Source organism: Parasteatoda tepidariorum, chromosome 1, assembly GCF_043381705.1.
Source record: "Parasteatoda tepidariorum isolate YZ-2023 chromosome 1, CAS_Ptep_4.0, whole genome shotgun sequence".
Taxonomy (NCBI): domain Eukaryota; kingdom Metazoa; phylum Arthropoda; class Arachnida; order Araneae; family Theridiidae; genus Parasteatoda; species Parasteatoda tepidariorum.
The window spans coordinates 100,161,240-100,178,950 of NC_092204.1; the positions used below are offsets into that span (position 1 = coordinate 100,161,240).

At 31.6% G+C, this 17,711-nt stretch overlaps 2 protein-coding genes across 3 annotated transcripts; both read right to left on the bottom strand.

Moving 5' to 3' along the window:
• Positions 1-1,722: 1,722 nt before the first annotated feature.
• Positions 1,723-6,049, bottom strand: LOC122271516 (THAP domain-containing protein 5-like). Of its 2 annotated transcripts, XM_071184397.1 has the most exons (3): positions 5,749-6,040; positions 4,163-4,812; positions 1,723-2,543 (listed from the first exon to the last, which is right to left on the bottom strand). In XM_071184397.1, the coding sequence occupies exons 1-3, from the start codon at positions 5,899-5,901 to the stop codon at positions 2,525-2,527; spliced, it is 822 nt and encodes a 273-aa protein (XP_071040498.1). In that variant the 5' UTR covers positions 5,902-6,040; the 3' UTR covers positions 1,723-2,524. The 2 variants fall into 2 exon arrangements, with proteins under 2 accessions (XP_071040498.1, XP_042909025.1); XM_043053091.2 differs by having other exon boundaries at positions 1,951-4,812; positions 5,749-6,049.
• Positions 6,050-11,495: 5,446 nt separating this feature from the next.
• Positions 11,496-14,553, bottom strand: LOC107456086 (uncharacterized). Its single transcript, XM_043053093.1, has 2 exons — positions 13,096-14,553; positions 11,496-12,956 (listed from the first exon to the last, which is right to left on the bottom strand). The coding sequence occupies exons 1-2, from the start codon at positions 14,551-14,553 to the stop codon at positions 11,496-11,498; spliced, it is 2,919 nt and encodes a 972-aa protein (XP_042909027.1).
• Between the last annotated feature and the right edge of the window lie 3,158 nt (positions 14,554-17,711).

A 17,711-nucleotide genomic window follows, 5' to 3' on the forward strand; every position in this document is an offset into this window, starting at 1 on the left:
TTGGGGGGTTTTTATTTAGGGGATTTTATGTGCAGGTAAATTGAATTCATAGTTGAAATTATGAAATACACTAAAAATACCAACAAAAAAAAGAAAATGGCGACAGAAAGATGGCGAGCAAAAATAAAAATAAAATAATATAATACGTTTAAATAATTAAATATAGCAATGAAAATATAATAATTTTCGTAATTTTATATTAAAAATGAAAAGCAAATTATATTTTCGAAGTAATATTGCAAAATAACGCAGAAACATGAAAAAAAAACATAATTTTAGTTTTTCGGTAAATTTAGTCCACCTTTGCAATATGGGGAAAATGGAGCAGGTGTTTTCGAAAGAAGAAACATCAAAGAAGACAACAAAAAACAGTTTAGCTTATTACCTGGTGGAAATTTTTGGAAATAAGTTTCGAAAGTGATTCAAACATAGTAAAATGTCAAATGATAAGATATAAACTATAAGTTTGTCAAGAGTATTAACTAATCCAGCGTTTCTCAACCTTTCTGTATTCGCGGCCCAGTTTTAAATCATAATTTTCATCGCGCCCCCCTTACAGTAAAATGTAATACAACAATAACGTATATAGAGTATTTTGAATTCTGTCTTTAAATTATTCTTAACTAACTGCCAAAGAAAAAGTAAAGTAAAAGCCAGCAGCAATTGAGATTGTTGAAACTATTTTTGGAGTTAATATTTCGAAACAATTACAGTTCATACCTCTTTCAAATGATACTGTTGCTCGTCGAATTGGTGATATAGCTGAAAATGTATAGTGTCAGCTTTTCTCGATGTTGCGGGACAAATTGTCTTCAATACAGCTTGATGAAGCAACAGATATTAATATAGATGCTCATTTAATTGCCTATGTTTGATTTTGCGATAATATGTCAGTAGTAGAACTGCTTTTCAGCAAATCAATAGAACTCAAAACAATAGCGCTCGCATTATTTACTATTTTAAATGATTTTATGAATGAGGCAAACATAGAATGCAAAAACTGCATCGCAATGTGCACCGATGGTGCTCGTTCAATATCCGGAAGGTTCGAAAGTATACAAGCACTAGTAAAACAAAAATTGCCTCAATGCGTCTGGACACATTGCAGGATCCACAGAGAAGCTTTGGCGTCGAAAGAAATGAGTCCTGTTGATGAGAAATGTGTTAATAACTGTTGTAACCGTCGTAAATTATATAAAAATAAGAACCCAGAGATCGAGAATCTTTTCCGCACTTCGTAAAGACATGGGTTGAATCAACACCTCCTAGAATGAAGGCCTCAGCACGACACACCCCTCTCAATCCTTAGTAGTCCAACGAGAATCCTTACCGCGTCTTTTCAGAAAAGCTTCGATCGGATACTTTATATGAGTTTGTTTTTAATTAGAAACTTACCTTTCAAAAAATAAAATTTTTTAAGCACTTTTCGTCTCTACTGAAAAGAATGAAATTTATCGAACATATACTAACATTCTGAGAAAAATTATTTTAATTGCATTATCAATTGAAATAAAGATATTAAAAAAAAATTGCACTCTAATATACCTTTTGTAATTTATTTAAAGGAATGAGACAATATTATTTGACAATTTATCTATGTAAGCATTTATTATTATTCTTTCATTTAAATATATACATAAAACAAGCTATATATAATAAATAATTTTATCATTGAGTAAAATTTTTTATGAAAACAAATTTTCATTTTTAAGACAGCTGATATAAAGTTATATCCTTAACTTTATTGAAATTTGAACACAATTTTAAATTAGTGTAGTATAGTAAAATTATTTACAAGTTACTAGCTTTTCACAGCTTTCAAAAATGAAAAGTGATGAAACAAGCAACAAAACTGTTTATTTCAAATACAAATATAGAAACAATGTAAGATTTCATTTTAAATCTCTTCAGCTTATTAAAAATATGACCACTTAAACATTAATTTATTAGTCTAGTCATACAAAATATTTTTCAAATAAACTCAAAAAGTATTATAATGCTACTTGTCTTAAAAGTTACAAATAAAAAACAGAAGCTGTATCAAAAATTGATTCTATATTTTAATGTTGAAAAAAACAAACAGCTCCTTTATTTTAATGTTTGTAGTTTTCTTTTCTTAGTTTCTGGTTCAATTTTAGATTGAGTTACTTTTAAGTTTAAGTTAGCTTTCTTTTTATTAAGTCGTTCAGTTAAAATTGAATCATTTAGCTTTTTACAATAATTGCTTAAAAAGGTGTTAATGGCTCGAGTTACCAAAAATTTTACAATGAAACTGGAATCATGAGCAGAGCATTGATTGTTATTTAAGAATATTTCCTTTCTTTCCAAAACATTAATAGTAGTATCAATAGCCAAAACTTTATGATTATGCATTTGTAGAAATGAGCTTTCAAACTCTTCAGAAACTAATTTTTGAACTACCACATATGCGTGCAAGATTATGTCAACAATTTCATGCTTAGGGTATACCAAACAACCTCTGTCTAATGTTTGAATGTAAGAGTTTTCCACTTCATCTATCACATTAAATTTCTCTTCGATATCTGTTAATGTGATAGATTTCTCACAAGATGAACATTTTTTACGTTTTAAATAACAATAGCAACAAAAACCAGCAATATAAGTAAGCACAGGCAAAATACAAACTAATGGAATTAAATCATCTTCATTAACATCAATTTCTTTACCAAAATTTAATTTTTCATTTTCTACCTCATTTTCTGCATTATCAGTTTCTACCAAATTGATATCTATTTCACCAAAAGAAGAGGATTTAATTTTTAACGGGCCAACAGATTGTAATCTCAATTTGCTTTCTGTTTCAAAAACTTGTCTTATTGATATATTATATTGCCCCCCAGAAAGTTGCCGAAATTTTCCAAAACGACGTTCAAGAGCATCAGTTTGTATTTTGCCCGTGAGAAAGTATCTGAAATTTAAATTTTCAAAACAATATTTTGACAATTCGATGACAGCACTCGTAGTATGAAACAAAGCAGTAAATGTCTCTTTAGATAAAAATCCTGAAGAATAATTTGCTGCTTTCCAAGCAGTTAACCAATTAAGAAAGGTTTTGAGAAAAACAATTCTTTCATCATTACCAGCATTTGATATTGGTTCAGAAAATTTATCCTTTTTGTGAACACCTTTATTTGGATTTTTCACGTTCATTATTTTCCACCAATTTGAAATAATTTGTATATAATCGGCTGTGTCTGAACAACTAAGGTCATTAGTTTGCTCACAAAGAGCTCTTAAACCTGAAATGACATGATCGTTAAATATTTGTGAAACAAGTTTCACATTCTGTCTTTCCATACTAGTGGGATTTAAAGCCTTAATGGAGATTCCATACGCAAATTTAATCAACTGCCCTTCTTCCAAAGAATGAATGTTTCTAAGAGTTTTAAAAGAGGCAGTTTTAGTTTTAGAAAAATCCGAAAAGTCCAAAAAATACATATTATGACCATTTTTTTGATTGAGCCAATTGTTTCTTAAACATTTAAAAATGTGTACAGGATCAAATAAAAAGAATAATGACCTTTCGGGATCTGCTGGGTGGGCATAAACAAAACTTAATTTAGATGGGGTAGAAAAATAGGACATCGCTTTACCATTTAAAGAATTATTATCAGAAGTTACACATAAAATATGAAATCCAATTTTTTCCAAACCTAAAATAATTTTTACAAGAAAAGTGTATAAATAATCAGCATTAATATTGAAAACAGGCAAAATGTGTGCAACATCTTCAAAATCAGATAAAAAACTTTGCAACATAAAAACATAAGCAGAATTAGCTGCTTTATCATTATTGACAGATTTTCCAACAATATTACCAGCTTTATAATCATAGTATTGTTTTAAATGTATCTCATCCATCATTAAGGAAACAATTTTTTGGTGTTCATTTAAATACTGAATTTTTTGTTTAGCATAAAGCAAAAAATTTTCATCAAATTGTTCATCTTTGGGATTCATGCTAAATGATGAACAAAGTCGTTCTATAGTTGATGGATGAGGCAAAATTAGGTTGTTAGAATTTCTAATAAATTTATAACAATGAGGTGAAATAGAATAAACTAAACTACAAAATATCAAAAAATTTGAACTATAACGCAATACATTTTTATCAACAGTTAACAGTGAAATTTCCTCAGACAAAAACTCAATGACTGAATTTTTATCTGCGGGCAATAGAGGTTTTAACTTAGTAAGTAAAATTTTTACTGAATCAATAATATCTTTAGAGCTATGAATATAGTTTGTATTTTTAAATAAATCCAAAATTTGTTGCAAATCATTTATAGAGGTTAAAGTATAGGGCATAGAAAAATTACCAATTGATGATAACTTTACATTTTTAAAAAAACATTCCACGGATAAATTTTCATTGACTACTACAGATTTTATAATGTTAGGTTGAGGTTCAAAACAGAAAGAAAAGAAACATGTTTTTGAAATAAAATCCTGGCATGACCATGACGAATCCATGTTATCTCTGAGAATCCTCTTGAATTCCTCATAATTATTGAAATAATGGTTTTTTTCATATTCCTCAGAAGCCTGCAAACTCTCTTTTATGGCAAGATTAAAATTTTTCTCTTCTAAATTCCTTAATTTGTCTTCTCGCGATTCTCTCAGAGGAAGATCTTTAGTCATATTCTCTGGACAACCTTCAAAAATGGTAGGAATGGCATCTTTTTTCAATTTAAATCGACTTAGGGGAATTTTTTTTATTTCACCAGTCTTTGGATCAGTTTTCACAGTTTCTTTAATTATGACATCCGATGAAAAATGTTTCTCACACACCTAAAAACAAATATACATTTTAAGTACTTTGTTTTTATTTTTAACTATTTCTTCAAAAAATATTATACTAAATACTTTATAGTTTTGATGTCATAAACTTTTTTACATATTTGATGTAAAAAAAAATTAAAAAAAACTTTTAATGTTCTCACATTTAGTTCTCACTCTTAAAATGTTTTCATATTTCTAAACTCAACGGAAAACAATTTCAGAAAAATCAAAATATTTGTTGAAAGTCATACTCAATGAAATATGTTAAAATTTCAATTACAATTTCTTTTTTTTTCCCACAAAACCAAGACTAGTAATGCACAATACCCAATGAAGTAAGGGATGCAAATTAAAATTTAAGTAAAACTTTTAATTTCAGGTAAAATTTTAAATTATCACTCTAGGAAAAACAATATTAAAATACTTATAGAACTGTTGTAACAGAGGTTCGTGATTTTTTTTTTATTTTTTTGAATTATTTAAATTTTCGGTTTCATATTGTTGTGAGTTTTATAGCCTGCATTATGTTTTCACATTTTCTCAAACTTTCTCACACAAAAATGTAATTTAAACAAATTTTAAAACTATGAAAATCATGAAAAATTTGTAAAATCTCATTTAAAATGCCTTCTAAATTTAACATATATTTTTTTTTTATATCGTTTCATATTGTTTGAGTTTTATAGCTTGCAATATGTTTTCATATTTTGTCAAACTTTCTCACACAAAAATGTAATTAAAGCAAATTTTAAAACTATGAAAATCATGAAAAATTTGCACAATCTCATTTAAAATGCCTTCTAAATTTAATATATATTTTTTTCCAAAAAAAAATTAATATAATTTGATTTAACTACATGAATGAATATTTTAAAAAAGAAATTGTTGATTTAAATCAACGAACCCCGATTGCAACAGAAATAAACAATAAGTGAAAAAACTTACTCGAGAATTCTTAGTGATGATAAAATCCTTCCGTGAGAGTGCTTGTAGCCAACGTCTTTGTTGAGCTTCATCTTTGGGAAAATTAAATACGGCAACTTTTGGACCGTTAGCATAATTTCCTTTGCAGTTTACTGCACAGCAATGGTAAGGCATGACACATTAATATATATTGCAAATATGTAATCCAGCAGTAGCTATAATAAACTTAAAACTTCACAAAAACGAATTAAAAATAACGAAACACGTGGAAGGGAAAAACCGGCGCCAACAAGGGTTTAAGGCAATGACTGTAATGGTCATCGGAATTCCATTTCGCCAAAATCAAAGCTATGAATGACGCCAATGCTAATGGAAGAATGTGGCAGCCATTCAGGTCTACTTCGCTGGACTACTGACGGATCGGATTTTTCATTTATGTTAACCCGTGCTGAGGCCTTCCTTATTCTAGGAGGTATTGGTTGAATACATTCAGAGTTTCTATTTAAATGCGATGCAAGATGTTTATCACGTGAGAAATTTTTGCAACATGTTTATGAATTAAGAGAAGAAATCGCCATTTTCCTAGAAGAAGATAACAGACCAGAATCCGAGAATTTTCACGATTGTTTATTTGTGATGAAATTGAGCTACTTGGTCGTCATATTCGAGAAATTAAATAACTTGAATCTTCTACTCGAAAGAGCAAATACACGTATGTTGGATACGTGTGCTAAAGTTAATGCTTTTTGTAGAAAATTGGAATTGTGTGGCAGAAAAGCAAAAAAAACCAAACAACGTTTGCAAATGTGGATAATTGTACTTAAACTTTTTAAGGCTGAAGAAGAACACGTAAAAGTTGCTTTTGTAACCATTGAAAATCATTTAGCCATGCTGGCAAAGAATTTGAAAAAATATTTTCTTGCCGACGGCAAACTGATAGCAATTTACGAGTGGGTTAGGAATCCATTTCATAAGACTCCCGAAGAGCTCTCAATTGATGAGGAAAAAAAATTCATAGACTTCACGACAAGTGGCGAAACCAAAATGCAATTTAGTAATAAATCACTATTTGATTTTTAGGCAGGAGTAGGATGATTTTTCTACTCTAAAAACAAGGGCATTTCGCATTCTATTACTCTTTTCAACATCCTACCTCTGTGAAACTGGATTTTCAGATGTGGCTTTTTTGAAGACAAAATATAGATCACAGCTAAATATAGAAACAAAACTGAGAGTGGCTTTTTTTTAATATTAAGCCTCACCTCAAAAAACTTTGTTCTGCAAGATAGGCCCAAGGAAGTCACTAATAATTATTAATTTTTTTAAATTTAGTATTTTTTGATCAGGTACTAATTATTAATTTTTTTTTTGGCCAGCTGTCCGCCACGCTAAAGGTTTTCACAAATAAAGTTTTAAAAAACATAGCAGGAAATCTGAAGATTAGTGGACAATTAAAGTGTTCCTGTCCTGCAAGAAGAAAAACTTATTATAACAATTATGAACAGCGACAAATATGCGAAGCGTTCTATTTACGTATCGAATATGTTGCCACATTTTTAATACAGAAGTTAAACTTTTCTTCACTTTGATAAATGTAAACTAATGCGAACCTTACAATTAAATTATTAATTCCTTCGTATATTATCGGTTTAAGTTGTCGAAAATTAATATTTCAATTGTAAGGTTTGCATTAGCATACATTTATAAGAGTGGAGAAAAATATATGCATTTTTTAATAGTTTTTTTAATATGGCTCTGTGAAGACGAAGAAGCATAGATTTTCTTACAAAATAACTGATAACTAAAAAACTAATCCAAATTTTTGAAAAAGAAAAAAAAACTTCTTCATTATGTCAAAAAACAATTATGTGCCGAGTTTCGTGCCTGGGAGAGACTTCTGGGGCGATATATTGTGATTACAGACACACACACACACAGCCGCGTTTATTATTATGTATAGATTATAAGATGTCCCTGCTGCATTGTAAATCTTGTATCTGAGATTCACGAGGCTGAATTTGAAGATATTTCTTTGAATGGCCTCCATTGTATGAAGTGATTTAATTTTTTGCAGCTGTCGTTCTAATTTCTGGGGGGGGGGGGGAAGATATTGTTACTTAAAAGTGTTTAAATTCTTAGAACTTTGAGTTTTGATATGCTTTCTGAAAGTTTCTTTCCTTTTCTTTAACCACATTACTTTAATTCGAATAAATCTATCAGATTAATATTTTTAAGTCGTGCAAATGGTGACCATATGCTTGTTCCCAATGTGGCCTGACACCGGTGCCCCCTTGGGGACACGTGGGCCACCTTCGGAAACAAACGTGAAATTTATAAAAGAGTTAATTATAAATCATTACGTAGCATATTATTTCTCAAAAAGGAATAATTTAATTGAATAGCAACTGATTTATTTCCTTTTAAACAAATGTGGAACTGTGGTATATTTTAAATTTTTATAATATTTTGACGTTCAATGCATTTTAGTAGAGTTTGCGATATTTTGTTTCAAGTTTTTTCTTTTGTTTGCATTTTAAAGTAATTTTTCAGGTATTTTTTATTTTTATTTTTGTGATAGTTATGAGTGTTTTTATGGTAGATTCTGGTATTTTCTTGTAAATTTGGGTATTTTTATAATAGTTATAGGTTAGATCAGTTAACTCTATTATGGTTATTTGACTCTTACTTGTTAGTTAACCCTTTTGAAAAAAGTTACTCAGTAATTCTTAATTAATTCTAATGAGTTAGCTCAAAAGAATCGCTAGTGACTTCACAGAAGAACTATCAGTGTAAAATCAATAAACAAATTATACACTCTAAAAACAACTATCTTTTTTAAAGTCGGGAAAATTGTTCCTACCAGTAAGACACTTAAAGTACCTTTTTGAAAGACATTGGGGAGTCCAAGTGTCTTATCTAAAGATAATTTGAGTAAGTGAAAAAGTGATTTCAATATATGGCTGACTTTTGGAACCTGTGGGAAACCTTAGGTGCAGAAGCTACAATTTTGAAATTGTACTATAAAATAAATAAAATTTTATTTTAAATTTAAAAGTATACGTGATATATATTAGAGATAGGTGCAAGATGTTACAAAAAACATTTCAGCGGCGCAGACTTAACCAGAAAATTAGGAAAAATCTTCAAAGCAAAGCCGTTTATGGCTCCCCTCCTTAAGTTTTGATTTAATAAGTTGTTTCATTTTAATAAGTTATTAAATATGTCGAAATGTATTTTGTTTTCTATGTGTATGTGCGTTTTCCTTTCATCCAGTTAATCAATTTTCCCAAATAATATTATCTCTTGGATATCCTCGCGCTCCCTCAAGTGTGCTCGCGTCCCACAGGTTGAGAATCACTGAACTATTCCAACAAATTGAAAAATTGTACTATTATTTCAGACTAATTACTCTGATAAAAATGCAAGAGTAAGGTGTAATTCCTATATATATATATATATCTGAAATATAAATTTGAAAGTTACATTTAAAAAAAAAATTGACATATTTTTCACTACATTGTACTCTCGCCGGTCCAAAAAGTAAATTATAATGTTTGGAATGATTATGAATACTTAATTTGGGCGATATTAAAACTGCCTACACATATTTTAGTTGAAATTTTAATTTAGACTTTTGGCCAAAGATCATGGTCTTCTGGCCCACAGTACACTGTAGCAAATTTTTTATCCCTACTTTGCTCTATTTATTATGCAGGCATTATACTTAAACTACTTAATTAAACTACTTAATCTAATGTAAAAAATCAACAACTATTTCTAACATGAATCATAACAAACATTATCTTTAAGGAGAGAGCCCATTCACCAATAAAAAATAAGAATTTTTGGTATAAATATTATCAAAATCTAACTGAAAAATTTGAAAAAAATTGATACATATATAAAATTAATTAAGTCTACTCTTAATAGATAAAATATATAAATAGTAATGCGTATTTGTGAAAATATCAGCAAAATCCTTATATTCGAAGCTCCGCCACCCAGAAGCTCTACCACTTAATACAAGACTTCTTTCACAAATATTATCAAAACCTAATTGAAAAATTTTAAGAAGTTTTGAACATTTAAAAAAACAACAATCTGCAGTTAATAAACTACACAATAAATACTGCAGTTAATAAGTATGCAGTTAATAAACAAAAGAATTGAATAATAATGTGTGTCAGTAAAAATATCAGAAAAATTGATTCAACGCTCTTCCTCCCGGAAGTTTATTTGCTAAAACAAAGCAATTTAAACTAACTGTAGCAAATTTTTGATTCCTACTTATAATACGGGAGTAACTAATATCTAAAGTAAAAAACATAACAACTATTTCTTATATGAATCACAACAAGCATTATCGCCAAGGAGAGAGCACACTCACCCACCGATCAAGACTTAACAAATAGTATCCAAACATTACTAAACCATTTTAATAAGTTTAAGACACTTAAAAAACTAAATGAATTCTACTGTTAATAAACAAAATAATTAAATAATAATGTGTATCACTAAACATATTAGAAAAATCCATTCCTTCTAAGCTCTGCCACCCGGATGTTTATTTACAGAAACTAAGCAAATTAAACACACTGTAACAAATTTTTTATGATTATTTTGACCTATCTATTATACAGGCATTATAATTAACTAATAATTTACTTTAAAAATCAACAACTATTTCTAATTTGATTCAAAAATAAATTTTTTTACATAAATATTGTCTAAACCTATCTAAAATCTATACATAGTAATAAACGCGGTTGTGTGTCTGTTTGTCTGTCTGTCTATCTGTAATCACAATATTTCGCTCCAGAAGTCTCGCCCAGGCACGAAACTCGGCACATAATTGTGTTTTGACATAATGAAGAAGTTTTTTTTTCTTTTTCAAAAATTTGGATTAGTTTTTTAGTTATCAGTCATTTTGTAAGAAAATTTATGCTTTTCCGTCTTCAAGGAGCTATTCAAAAAACTATTAAAAATGCATATACTTTTCTCCACTCTTATAAATGTATGCTAATGCGAACCTTACTAATGAAATATTAATTTTCGACAACTTAAACCAATAATATACGAAGGAATTAATAATTTAATTCTAAGGTTCGCATTAGTTTACATTTATCAAAGTGGAGAAAAGTTTAACTTTTGAATTAAAAATGTGGCAACATATTCGATACGTAAATAGAACGCTTCGCTTTGATATATTTGTTCATAATTGTTATAATAAGTTTTTCTTCTTCTTTCCACGCTCTATTTTTTTTACCATAGGTTACCATAGGCCTTAGGTTACCGTAGCAAAGTTACATCTTCAAACATCCTCAAGAGCTATAACACATCTGCAGCAGAAATGGATATGAAGACAAAATTGCAGGTGTCAAAAAATACACAAAATAAAAAGATGACCTCAAAGAAAGACTTCGAATCAAATAATCAAGAAACCTCTACTATTACGTTTATTATAAAATGGAAGATTTATTTAAAACAAAATCACAGAATCGCCGAAAATTCAAAAGACAAACCTTAAACTCTCTCAAAACTATTTTCATTCTAAACTTACCATGGCAACCACCAAAACTCTTCTCGTTGTCATCTTTAAATAGGAACAAAAAATAGGCTGCGCATAAGCAAATAATATTTCACATCCTCCCACCTAAGTTAACAACATTAACAAAGCTAACTTACATAGCCTAAAGATATATTATGTTAAAATGACACTTTACAAGAATTTGAAATAAAAATTAAAGTTCTAAATCACTATGGAGTTTTTATAAAGATAGTTTGTCAGGTTTTCTAACAGCTCGTCCACTCCTAGTCACAACGGGAATTTTTGCAAAGCTCTTATCTTTCAAAGAAACTGGAATGTTGTCCTTTCTACTGTTATTGGCAATAAATTTCTCACACTTAGCAACTGGTAAACTTTCACTGGAAGAAATTTCTAAAGGATGCACCCTTTGTACTGCTCTGATTAGCTCTCCTTGTTTAGTTTTCATTCTCACTCGGCGTACAACTCCATCAGTACCCGGCATTGTTTCCATCTCTTTTCCGAGTGGCCATAAGATCCATTTCTTGTTATCATCTCCAAGGATCACAATATCACCTACTTTCAATGGTTGAAAGGTGTTCTTTTTCTGCCTAGTACACAAGGCGCCTAAATATTCTTGACGAAACCTTACTCGAAAAGCTTCTCTAATTGTTTGTAGGTATTGTATTCTCCTTCGCAGATGATTGGGATCAGTTTTGGTTTTGATGTCCGGAACAAAGCTGGGTTTTTTCTCTTTTAGGAAGTCTGCAGGTGTAAGAGCAGTAAGACTGGCGTCAGAACACACAGTTGTCAAAGGTCTCTCGTTCAAAATGACCTCACAGTTGCATAAAGCTGTTTGCATTTCTTCATATGTTAAACTATCTCGACCTAAGGTTTTCTTCAGCAGACCTTTCATCATTCCAACAAGCCTTTCCCAGAAGCCTCCCCACCAGGGAGCACTAGGAGGTATGAATTTCCAGGTAATCTGCTGATCCCTCGCCTTAATAAAAACCTGTTTAAAATCAATGCAAGATAATGCCTTTACACTCCCTGTAAAATTCGTTCCGTTATCGCTGTATACAATCGAAGGTTTTCCTCTTCTGCAAACAAATCGATGGAAACATAGTAAAAATGCCTCAGTTGATAGTGATGTGACTAATTCAAGATGCGTAGCTCTATAAACGGCACAGGTAAAAATGCATATCCAGGCCTTTGAATTGTCTTTCAAAATCACAGGACCAGCAAAGTCCACTCCCGTTACTTGGAAAACAGCTGCATCTTGAACTTTATCAGCTGGTGGTGATGCAGTTGGTGGATCTACAGATTTGGCAGAAAAACGCTTGCAGACTACGCAAGATCTCAATACAGATTTTACTGTTCTTCTACCACACAGCAGCCAAAATCTTTCTCTAAGAGAATTCAATGTGTAGGAAACACCAGCATGTCCCTTTTTCTTATTTTCAAACAGTACTAAACGTTTTACTATAGAATTTTCTCCAGGTAAAATAGCAGGTGTTCTAAACTCTTCAAAATCATCTCTTTTATATACCGTTGTTTTTAATCTATAGATTTCTTTCTCATCAATAAATACATCTAGAGTTTTAAGGCGTTTATCTGAAACTCCTGTAAATGACTCCTGCTGTATTAAGTATACAGTAGTTTTCTCAGCTTCTTCTAATTCCTTAACAGAAAGATCTCCCTTTCTCTTCACCCAAAAGGAATATCTTCACCCATGCCATAGTATGTAAAATTTTTCGATAGTCAGAAATATTAGAACTCAAAAGTTTTGTCACTTCAAAATTTATCATTGAGGTTGTGACACTTTTTCTTTTCTCACAGCTTACTTCCTCCTCATTAACGACATCTTCAGACGAAGGCCACAAATCTTGAGGTAAGTGCAACCAACTGGGACCCTCTGACCATTGCAATCGCAGAAGTTGTTGTGCAGAACATCCTCTACTTGGCAAATCAGCTGGGTTCATCGTTCCAGGAACATGTCTCCAGGTGTTAACATCAGTTTGCTCTCTGATTTCACGCACTCGATTATAAACAAAAATGGCCCATGGTTCACTTCTTTTGATCCAGGCCAAAACAGTTGTGGAATCTGACCAAAAAAACACTTCATCATGAGTTAACTCAGACAAAATTGGGGTTGAAAGACGAGATGCAATGGTTGCTTCCAGAAGTTCAAGTCGTGCTATGGTAATTTCTCCTTTTCCTGTAGGGGCTACTCTACTTCTCGCCTGTAGTAATTGAACTCGTACATTATTCTCAGACTCCACTCTAATGTAAGCAACCACAGCGTAGGCCAAGTTACTTGCATCACAAAAGAAATGAATGGAAGACTTCTTGGCTCCACTTAGTCCAAAATACCTTGGAATATTAATTTTCTCAATATACAGTACACCTTCAATCCATTTCAGAAATTCTCTTCTGATGTTTTCCTCAACATCATCATCCCAATTCAGTTTCAACTTCCAAATGCTCTGAAGAAGCAATTTTGGGATCAACGTTACAGGACAGATCATACCCAAGGGGTCAAAAAGTCTATGTGCAGCTGACAGGATGGTTCTCTTCGTTACTTTCTCAATGTTAAGCTCTTTAATGCAACCTGTACTCACTTGAAGAGTATCATATTTCTTATCCCAGCTCATACCAAGAACATTTGTAGGTGGCTGTGAAGTTTCCTCGGTTAAGTCGGTGTACTCCCACCCTCTAAGATCGAATTTTCTCCTTGCCATTATTTCATTAGCAACTCTTTCAAACATATTCAATTCTTCTATATCCTTGACACTCGTGACACAATTGTCTGCATAAAAACTTTTCATTAGTTTTTGTACAACATATTCAGGATAAGTAGATCTTTGTTCCCTTATTTCTTTCAAAACATTCATCAGAAGGTATTTGACAGTTGAGGACAACAGAAATGGTCTACTGGTGACTCCAAATACTATCCTGCAATGCCTGTAAATCTTCAAGCCTTCATCACTAAGCCACAAAAATCTTAGGTAATTCCTATCAGTTTCAGTAAGTCCGATTTGTAAGACGGCTTTAAGGATGTCTGAAACGACACCAATTCTCTCAGTCCAAAATCGCTTCAAAATGCTTGGTATCAATTCAATAAGATTTTCATCCTTCTCTAAGCAATCATTTAAACTTGGAAAACCTTCGGCCTTAGCTGAAGCATCAAATACGGGTCTAATTTTGGTGGTGCTATTCGGTTTTATAAGTGCACGATGAGGTAGGTAGTGTACATTTTCCTCACAATTATCCTTTACTTCTTCTCTTATTCCCTCCCCCATTCATTCATTAAAAACTTGTTCATACTGTTTATAAATCGACTGCAATTTAAGGCGGTTGACAGTTGAATTCAATCTTTTATACGCCAGGTCACAGTTGGTTGGCAATGGAGGATGATCTTCCAGCCAAGGCATGCTAACCACAAAACGGTTTTCTACATCTAGTCTGATTGTCTCCAAAAAGTACTCTTGCGTAGCTCTTTGCAACTCTGCCTGCACTTTCTTCGCAGATGGATCTGTGATTCCCAAAAGATCCAATGACCACAGTTGATTCACTGATGCTTCAGTTAAAAGCAATGAAAGAGAAGAATTTGTCGTCACAGCAATATCATTTTTCGGTATCTTCCCCATAAGAGTCCACCCTAGATGTGACTCAACGGCAACAGCACCTTCAATCAAAAATTTTACATTGCCTGTGAAAAGCTTGCCGGTCACATCAGCTCCAAGTAATAATTTGACGTCATTAGATACTCCTAGAGAACTGTACTTTCACACAAATTCCATATTCATTCAACTTCTTTATCCATGGACCATATGGGATGCGATTGACATAATCACAAATCACAGGTTGATCTAAACAAAGTACTTTGCAATTAAATTTGTTATCAATACTCGCTAAAGTAACTTTGTATTGAGAATGATACTTTTCACCTGATGATACACCTCCAAACAATTTGTGTACTAACATAATTTCTCCACATTTCTCTATACCCAAATACTTGACTACGTCTCTCGTAATGTATGTTCTCTCAGAGCCTGTATCAATAATAGCTCAAACAAGTTTGTCTTTATTTCCATTTCTTATGCGCAGGACTAGAGTCTGTAATAAAACTTCAGAATGAAGAGACTGGCGAGTTAAGACGTTATCGCCAACGACACTTTCGGTTGCCTTACTCACTGGGTTTTGAACTTCTTTACTGGCCACAACTCCTCTGCAAAGAAGTATATTGTGCTTTTTACCACAATTAAAGCATGGTTTCCGTCTGCAATTTATTACTCTGTGCCCTGGTCGTAAGCATAAGAAACAACAACGTGATCTTGCAACAGCCGTTTCTCTATCATTCAAACTCCAATTTTTTGCATATTCACAATCCCAAGAATTGTGCTGGTTTTCACAAAAAAGGCACTTTCTCTTTTCATGTGGTGAAGTAAGCAATTCAGAAGTAGAAGTGGAAGGCACTTGTGCAGATTTACCAAATTTTTGTTTCAACTGGAATCTACCGTTCGTAGGAATTCTTCGTTTCTCACTATCATCTGTACCTCTCACGAAGGATTGAGATGCCATGTTCACTCTCTCTTCAGCCTCTACTTCACCCTCTAAGAACTCTAGCAAAGTATCCAACTCAGTCTTGGTAATTGGTTCAGCTCCTTCAACATTTGGAACAACATGAATAATTGACCGTTTATTTATAGTCCGATATCTTTCCCACGCTTTGAGTGTTTCCTCCGGAATTGATGACTCGACTAGAGGAAACAACATTGCAGCATATTTTTTTCTTGTTACTCATAACACTTCTAGTGATCGTGATCGAAGTTTTGACTCAAGTTGATCATAAAGTTTCCGCAGAGATTTCTCAGATTTGCTTTGCTTCTGTAATACTAAAGCTAATAACTCTCTCACATACACTTGAATCAGCAGTTCATCCTTTCCATACCGAGTTTTAAGCTGATTAATTGCAGCTTTATAACTCTCTCCACTCGGAGGAAAACTCCTTAAAAGTTCATCAGCAGGTGATCCTTTTAACATGGATTGCGATTAATAAAGGAATTAATCATGGTCGCCAATATTCGGATCTTTGTCAATTTTCTCAAATTGGCACCAAAAACTGAGCCAGTTTTTCAAATTTCCATCAAAGACTGGAAGCTTAATCTTTGGATACTGCAAATTAGTCGGACCAACAACTAAATGGCTAGTAACGGACATATTATGTTGTTCAGAAATAGAATAAAGTAAATTTTCCAATTTAATATCGAAAACTCTAATTTTATCAATATAAGATTCGGAATCATCTATTTCTTTATCAATTTCCTTCCGAAAACAACTCAGTTCTTACATTTTCTTCAGATATAAGTAATTGCTTACCTCTTTTTGATATGAATCTTAATTTCAACAATTTCTCTTCATCGTTCATTTCAGTCTCAATTTTTGCAAAACCATTGCATGACTGAGTAAACAATCTACGATGCTGTGTTCTCACTTGATTCAATACTTCCATTTTCACTCAGATTCAGTAATAGTCGTTTTCTAAAATCTCAACGTCCTGTCACGGACGCCATATGTCAAAAAATACACAAAATAAAAAGATGACCTCAAGGAAAGACTTCGAATCAAGTAATCAAGAAACCTCTACTATTACGTTTATTATAAAAAGGAAGATTTATTTACAACAAAATTACAGAATCGCCGAAAATTCAAAAGACAAATCTTAAACTCTCTCAAAACTATTTTCATTCTAAACTTACCATGGCAACCACCAAAACTCTTCTCGTTGCCATCTTTAAATAGGAACAAAAAATAGGCTGCGCATAAGCACATAATATTTCACAGCAGGACAGGAACACTTTAATTGTCCACTAATCTTAAGATTTCCTGCTATGTTTTAAAAAACTTTATCTGTGAAAACCTTTAGCGTGGCGGACAGCTGGCCGCCTTAGGCGTCTAGTACTTTAATAAATTTGGGCTGTACATAAAAATAAATTAATTCTACTTACTAAAGTTTCTAATTACTAAGTTTCAGCTCTGCTACACAGAAGTTAATAATCATAAAACAAAGCTATTTTTTCACAGTGCAAAAAAGTTGATGTTGTAAATTAATTAATAAGTTATTGTAGATAAATTAAAGATTCATTGTAAAATCATTTAAGAAATTTAAATTATGGAATATATAAGTGTTTTGTCATTATTTTGTAGATTTGACCAACATCATAGAAATTATTCGAAACTACTAGATAAAATTATGATGCATTTTAAATAATTATATTAATAAATTCCTGATCCTTTCCTGATCTGCAAAGGAGGAAAAGAGGAATAGCGCTGTAATTATAAGCTACAATAATTTTGCAATAATTTAAGTTCTGTACAGTGAACAGAAAATAATAAATAAATAAATAGCGTTATGGAAATTTTAAAAAAAAATTGGCAAATAAATTCGAATATATAT